The sequence below is a fragment of the Chanodichthys erythropterus genome, chromosome 15 (assembly GCF_024489055.1).
Source record: "Chanodichthys erythropterus isolate Z2021 chromosome 15, ASM2448905v1, whole genome shotgun sequence".
Classification (NCBI taxonomy): domain Eukaryota; kingdom Metazoa; phylum Chordata; class Actinopteri; order Cypriniformes; family Xenocyprididae; genus Chanodichthys; species Chanodichthys erythropterus.
In genome coordinates, this window is record NC_090235.1 from 4,095,097 (window position 1) to 4,103,208 (window position 8,112).

The 8,112-nt window shown below is 39.3% G+C and overlaps 1 protein-coding gene across 1 annotated transcript; it reads right to left on the reverse strand.

The window, feature by feature from the left end:
- Positions 1-2,074: 2,074 nt before the first annotated feature.
- On the reverse strand, positions 2,075-3,206 carry LOC137002141 (formyl peptide receptor 2-like). The gene is made up of 2 exons (XM_067361648.1): positions 2,655-3,206; positions 2,075-2,563 (listed from the first exon to the last, which is right to left on the reverse strand). Exons 1-2 carry the CDS (start codon positions 3,204-3,206, stop codon positions 2,075-2,077), a joined length of 1,041 nt encoding a protein of 346 aa, XP_067217749.1.
- Positions 3,207-8,112: the final 4,906 nt, after the last annotated feature.

Genomic DNA, 8,112 nt, shown 5'->3' on the forward strand with positions numbered 1-8,112 from the left:
TTTAACAGCCTAATATGTTATTAGATAGAACTGTTATACAAAGAAAGCCAATATATAAAAAAGTAATAGCGTTTGCCATGTGGTTGATCTCCAATGTCACTAGCTGAGCAAAAAATACATAATCATGTTTTGCTTTGTCCTCTCATAGTTGCATTGGATTTTCTCCTTAACTCGAGAGGTCCATCTATCACTGTTTTCCATGTTCGTAGAGTTTGTGGAGTAAATATAGGCTATAAACTGTATGTACATGGCTTTTTTAAAAATGGCGAGTGCCTGTGTTTTGCGTGCGTTCAGGCAATCAACATACACTGTCACTGGTAGTTCTTATAGTGCTGGTTTAGACCCTACTCTGAAGTAGGAGCTAATTTAGTTCCCCCAAAAGGAGTTCCTATAATTAAAATCATTCCTAGTTCCTGCAGTGTGAACACAACTGAACTGAAGTTTGAATACGAACACATGAAAAACATGATTGTTATGATATGCACGCGGAGCGGGCATATGATCGGTTTCAGCGCGGAGCTCCACGATGAGTTTAACATCATCAAGTCATCTTCAAATGAAATATATGTGCAAACTGGACACTGATACATGTGTCTGAATGCAATGACACGATTATTCTGATGAACAAAAGACTTAGAGAATGGACAAAATTATACTATGTGTCATTTATCATGAGACTGTAGTGCTCATAAACGTAATGAAAGTATTATTAGTCATTATTCATGTCCCTTAACTTAAACACACAGTGGACTGTTTATTCTCATGTTTAGTTGTCACTGATGGCTTTTATGCAACTATTCTGACTCTGCTATGTTCTGTTTTATGCCAGTGATGCTGTCATTTATTCCTTTGGTACTGTTGTATAGTGCCAGCGATGCTGCTGCTTTCATTCTTGTGTCTGCTTAAAGCAATGCTTCAGACTTACACAAGTTTATATCGGCATGCTACTGATTGGCAGGTATAGAGAGTGCCAGTTTTGTGCTGACAAATTATTACCCCCCAGTATTGGTAGGTTTAGGATTAGGTGTGGGGGAAGGGTTAGGATTAGGCAATCAGATAGCGACTTCCATAAGGGGGGTAATAATTTGGCAGGGAGTCGAAATTCGGCACAACACCAGTGCCGTCCCAAGCTCTCACCAGCTACATCACTCTAGTGGTTCCGCCTAGGTTCGCTAGTCAGTTTGCAACATACTGCCCTCAGGCTCGGTTGCCAATGGGAGTAAGTTTTTGTGTTTCAGTCTCCAGAGTCTTATAGATGCGACTCTGCAAGTGTATAATGCCTAGTTATTTTCTGTTATAATTTGTTTTAAAATTTTTAAATTTAAAAGTTTTAAACAATAGCCTATTTAGCAGAAATGGCTTCAAATTACATTTTTGTTCACATCATTATTTTGCAATATTGCTCAACATTCAATGCTGCAGTGTTACTACAAGTAGTTTTATTTCATTGTGTTCAGCCATGCTATGAGGACTTAAAAATGTTTTGGTTTTTCAATGCACCATAATCACAGAAGACATTTTAACTGGGAAAACATGTTATGGCCTTTGAGAAACTACAGAAGAAGCTTTTTTCATAGGCATGCATTTATTGCACAGGTAAATATTACAGAAATAAAAGAAACAGAATGATAAATAAACTCAGAATGACATGGTCCTTCTTCACTTCATTGTGTCCTTTTTCACATGTTAGACCCTTAATAATTTCCTCTTTCTCTTCCTACCTCAGGTAGTCTTATCTACATCATCTTAATAACTAACAAACATAGACCTAGGCTAACATAAGCAATCATTAAAATGTACTATTGCATAAATTCATATTAATTTTACAATAATTCATGTAGGCTTCAACTATTGATTAAAGAAGACCAGACACTGAGGTACATTAATAAATTTTTCATTCGGTAAGATGTAATAAATATATATACATATATATATATATATATATATATATATATATATATATATATATATATATATATATATATATATATATATATATATATATTAAAAAAATGTATTTAAATGCTGTTTGAAAGACCTGACAAATAGAAAAAGAAAAAGAGTGTAAAAACTCTTAAACTTTAGTGACACACACAGTCTTTGGAATGGAACTACAGCTTTCTTCCCCAGTGCCCCGCTTGGACAGGGTTTGGCCTTCCTCCATAAGAGCTCTGTGAAAGATCCCAGACAGACTTTGGTTGCAGCGTCGACTAACATCCAGTCCCATGCAGAAGTAAAGTACTGGATTAATGCAGCTGTTGAAATAAGCTAAGTTTGAAGCCATACTCCATCCTACTTTTACCACCTTGTTGTCTTTATTCACCAATTTGACCAGTCCTAGAAAGTGGTAGGGGGCCCAGCATAAGAAAAAGGCACAGACCAGTACAGCAAGAATACGAAGAGGCCTCGATTTGCCAGAGAGCCGCGTTCTGCGTATACCAACAGCTGCTAGTATGTAACAGATAAGGATGACCAGGAAGGGCAACAGGAATCCACAGATGAAACGAATGAAGTAATAGAAATACTTGGCTGAATTGCCACCTGCTTCTGTTGCTCCTTTTGGCTGCAAAAGAAAAAAAAAGATGGATTTTTAATATATTTACTAAATATAATCATATATTATAATGCATATAATTTTGTGCAGCCATTCTGACCTTCAGTGAGCATTGGCTCAAGTTATTCTTGCCAGGGAAGACCTGCCGGTACACAAAGTATGGTGAACTAAAGATCAACGCCACGATCCAAACTCCCACACTGACCACACGAGCGGCAAATAATGTCCGTCGTCTCCTGGCGAACAGTGGGCACCAGACGCAGAGCGCTCGATCCACACTGATGACAGCCAGAAGAAAAACACTGCAGAACATGTTGGCGTACTTGAAGAAGCCATTGAACTTGCAGAGAAAGACCCCAAAAGGCCAGTGGTTAAAGAAAAGGCTTGAGATTACTGAGAGGACTCGTGTTAGGCAAAAAATCAAATCAGCTACTGCGAGGTTGACCAACCACACATTAGTAATGTTGGGCTTCATGCGGAAGCCGGCAACCCAGATGACCACAGAGTTCCCAGTGGTGCCGAAGAGAATGATGATGGTGAGAAAGACAATGCTGACCTCATTCATGATGACTTCGATGTCCGCTGTAGTGTTCTCATGGTGGTTTGAGACCTCAGAGTGGGTGTGGAGGAGAAGAGTTGTATTGGAAGTCATTCTACAAGCAAGACAAGATATATCAGAAATGCTTCTTTAGTTTAAACAATAGATCTGTCTTGATACTTCTGAGACAACTTGTAAGACTAATTTGGCAATTTATAAAATGCTTGAAGAGATAAAATTTTCATACATTTGTAAGATGCAACCATGATATGCATCAGGCGGTAGAAAAACACTTTGCAGTCTATTGTGCTTTTAAGAGCACTAGTTACACTAAAAGTGTATTCAAATTTGTGGTTACTTAACAGCGATAACAAGGGATGTACCAATGTATCAGCCAAATAATTGTCTTGGTCGATTGTTTAAAAACAGCTGATGATCATGGCTGATTGACACAAAACTATCGGAACTGTCAGTAGGCTATCGTTATCAGGGGCGTTTCCTCCGAGTAGGCAAGGGAGGCAGTGCCTCCTTAAAAATATAGGATGAGAAAATAATCCATATTACATATAAAACAACACAAATATTACAAATTATGACATTAAAAAGAGCGCAAGTCACGCATATTTCTTAAGGAACACTGCTCAACAGCGACACCCACAGGTAAAGTTACACAGAGGAGTCATGCCTCCCTTTCCTCTCATAGGAATCTATAGAAAATCATCAGAACCCCGGCGTGCGGTGGGTTTTGTGGGGGGTAATTGAGAATGAATGGGGGAAAGTCACGTGAGAGGAGGCAATGTCTCCATCGCGCTATGATTGGATGTAATTGGTTATGATTGGATATGATTGGTTTGTGCAATAAATCCCGCCTCTCGTTGACGTGCGCGTTCCGCGCGTAGGTTGGACTGAACAAATGATGGCGTCAATAGGAAGACTAATCGAAAAGTAAGTAAACCGATCACCCAGTTAGATATATCACTGCTTTATGTTATGTCAAAATCAAACTTGAAATGGACTGAAAGCATGATTACTGCGGGGTTTTTTTAGTGCAATCAGCTTGGTGAAATTAAAAATGCAATTCGTGTCTGTGACAGACGGTGTTAATGGAGCATGACTGATGATCCAAAATATCCTAGGTTGACAATTAAAAAGAAAAACCGCAATAAACAAATAAAATATATTGTTTAAATTATTATTGCCTTTACAAAATAGAGTTGTATTTGGTTTCTTTTTTTTTTTTTTTTTCTTTTTGATGTACTGTAAAGTAATGTTCATTTAACAAGTAAGATTTGTCAACTTTAAGAGAAATGCACATGAATTTACAATGATTCATAAAAAAAATAAATAAAAAAAATGTGCCTCCTCATTTCAGAGCACCACTGCACGCCACTGATCGTTATCTGTTTTGGCAGAGATAATTCTAAATCGGATATTGGTATATTGCCACAGAAATGTTATATTGGTGCATCACTAATAACAAGGTCAGATATAGATTTTAATCAGTGAAATCACAGATACAAAGATTCAGAATTTTATAAATCATACTTACTTTCTCCCAGTGTTGTTGTAAACAAAAGTGTTGTCCTGCTTCAGATAGGATAGCTGTAATAAACGGGAAGCTGTGGAGTAAAATATTGCAGAAAATACAAAATGGGCCAATACAATTAACTTGACAATGTAAAAAAAAAGAAAAAATACATTTATTGCACTGTCTGGATACCAAAGTAGTAGTAGTAGTAATAATACAAAAAACTTGTTGGTTCAAAATGAGGACTGAAATATAGATAATCTTGTTAGGAATTTATGTGGATTTTCTTACCTGTACACATCAGCGTTTTCACAAATCAGGCCAAACCATCAATCTTGAGAAACAACAACACCAAAAGAACAGCTGTGCCATTTTAAAATTAAAATGCCATTTTGCTATGCTGATAAATAAATATGTGGCTAGTTCATTGGCATCACTTGCAGTTGCTCTCTTCTCCCTTTTTCAGTGTAGCCTAACTGATCAGTCCATTCGTGTGTTTTCACTGAAGACATATAAGAGAAAGGCGAAAAGGGGGAGGAGACTTACATAAACAGAAAAAGAACTTTGTTTTTTTTTTTTTACGTAAACACAAATTATGTAAGTAAAGTGGCACATTCATGTATTATTCATATTTATATTGCATATTTAAGTATGTTACTTAGCCTACACAAAGACACAACAAAGATTTAACAACAAGGTAGTCCACCAATAATTGTTTAACATAAGATATTTTTGTGGGGAAAACAAAATACTATTAATTCAATCAAAGCTAACGTTAAATTAAAAAAAACCTTATGTTCAGCTAAAGGTTTCATTTTACCTCCCACATAAAAAGACAGGCTTTTAAAGAAAACTTGTTGGCTACAGCTATGCACACCAGTAATGATTATTGCAATTAGTTTTCAATGTAAGTAACATAATGGGCCCTAATTTAACGATCTAAGTGCATGGCCTGAAGCACATGGTGCAGGTGAACTTGGGACATGTCCGAATCCCTTTTGCTAGTTTAATGATGGAAAAAACGGTTGGTGAGTCAGGCTCATGGTCCAAAAGGGCGTATCGTGCAATAAACCAATCAGAGTCTCATCTCCATTTCCCTTTAAAAGCCAGTTGTGCTTGCACAATGGTGGATTCACTATTGTCAGACAATGTCTGGTTGTAATAATGAGTGCACAACAAAGGAGATAATAAACAAAAACAGTCTTTAATAAATCCAAACAAGGCACACTTAGGAGTATCATCAGGAAATGTAACACAACCACAATATAATGAAGATGATACGGAACCATGAACCAAGGAAACTAAGGTCTTAAATACAAGGCAGAGCTAGTGAACTAAACAGAAACAGGTACATGATTAATTAGAAACTATGGAAACTAAAAAGGAACGGGAACACAGGCAAACAGGTACAGGAAAAACAGAACACAATGACAAGAAACAAAACATAATCGTTACAGTAGCACCCTGTCTCCTGGAAGGCACGTCCTCACACAAATGTGAGTCCAAACTGAAGGACGGAGGGCGTTGGCTCTGGAGGAAGATAAAGGGCAGACTGAGGAAAACACCATGGAGACAACAACCAGAAGAACCAGGGAGGAGAAGAAGGTGGGAGGAGCCAGGTCGCAGAAGGATGATTCAAAGCCCAGCCAGGATGAAGGCCCACGGTGGAACTGATGAGAGGAGCCAAGGTGAAGTCAGACGTCTGAATACAAATGGTAGAGCCAGGAAAGTAGGAGACCCAGGTGGAGCTGAGGAGCCATAGAGACCGGGCAACACCAATGGTGTCTGAGGTAGAACCAGGGTGCCTGAGGACTGAGACGGAGCCGGTGGAACTGAGGACGGAGGCGGAGCTGGAGGGAATGTTGAGCTAAAGGGGTAGAGGGATAAAGCGCAAGTCCATGGTGCAGGTGGAGGGACAACTGACCAAGGCGAAGCCGGAGGGACAACAGAGCCTGGTGGAGCTGTAAGGAAGATGGTCCCAGGTGGAGCCGAGGGAGGGAGGAGCCAAGGTGGAGTCGACTGGTCATCGAGCCGAGGTGAAGTGATGGGCTCTGTGGCTGGAGGTGGAGTCAGGGCATCCCCTTGCCAAGGCAGAGCTAGAGACCAGAAGATCTGAGGTAGATTCACACAGCAGAGGGGGGGCTGAGGGACTGAAGGGAACCTGCTAAGACAGGGCTGGAAGACTTCCATGCTTTTGTAGAGGGGGTGGGAGAGGGAAGCTGGTTGGGATCATTGGAGACACAGGAGACTTGGAGCTGGGCAGGACCAGCAGAGATGCAGGAGACTTGGAGCAACACCGGGCAAGCGTGCAACAGTCCAAACAAGGGACACTTAGGAGTAGCCTATCTTCAGGAGATATAACACAACCACAAGAACCATGAACTGAGGAAGCTAAGGTCTTGGGCTACGTTTATATGTCAGCGATGTACTAAAAATGGAAAAGTTTTTCCTCTGCGTTTTTTGCATACAGACGACAACGTTGTCAAAACAATCCCCATTCACATGGATCCACGAAAACGACTAAAATTATGCATGCCAGGCCACTGAGGCCAGTCAGTCCCTCCAGAAAAACGCAAACATTTTTTGTGATGGTTGCGGGCAAAAATCCTTGATTTTGCGGCACATTTTCTTAAAAAATGTGATGGAATGTGCGGTATATTTTTGCAATTTTATGCGATGAAATTGCGAGAACTTGCAAAAACTGCGAAAAAGATTTTTTTGATGAAAAAGAGAAAAAAGGTGATTCCCCCAACACCCTGTTCTCACTAGGCTACTACCTTTAATGTAAAGAGTCATTTCTTATTACTTCCTATGATAAGCAAGCATAATAAATCACAGAATATTTAAGTTCTCATTCTGTTTTATTTCAGACCTTAATTAACACATGGCTCAAACTTTCGTCTGTGGTCCAACACGCAGTTGCACGTAGTGCAAAATAATTTGCCCCACTGTCATGTAACACACCGGGAAACTGCTTTGCACAGTCTTTTGCACTTATTTTTGTTGGCAAATGAGAATGATTTGCGTGCTTCATCATGGTATCACTGGTTTCACCACGAAGTTTGCAGATGACGTTCACGTCGTGTAATTACGTCACTTCATAAGGTTCCCATGGCAATAGGGGGGAAATAATGGTGCTTTACTTGTGTGAAGTAAATGCAACATTTTTCAACTTTCTGCTAAGATTAACCTGTAGTAGAAGCGCTCTTCCCACAAAAGAACTGAAACAACAACTAAACACACTGAATTCACAATGTTTTATAACAATAGTGTTCTCATTATAATGTTATGTAAATGACAATCCCAGTAGTTATGTTGTGTCTTGCTGTTTGGCTGCCAGTGGTCCCTTCTGATTGAAGCCAACCATTTATTCCGCTGATCTAGCTTCTTTTGGGATCAAACAAAATTGTAGTTCAGGGTTTCTCTGACGACTGTTGTTACAGCACAACATATCCTAGGCATATTGTAACCTTGTTGTGAACCTTCTGGGAG

Coding starts and splice junctions, on each gene's coding strand:
- LOC137002141 (XM_067361648.1), bottom strand. CDS start 3,206: ATGACTTCCAATACAACTCTTCTCCTCCACACCCACTCTGAGGTCTCA. Junction 2,564..2,654: donor TGAGCCAATGCTCACTGAAG/GTCAGAATGGCT, acceptor TTTCTTTTGCAG/CCAAAAGGAGCAACAGAAGC.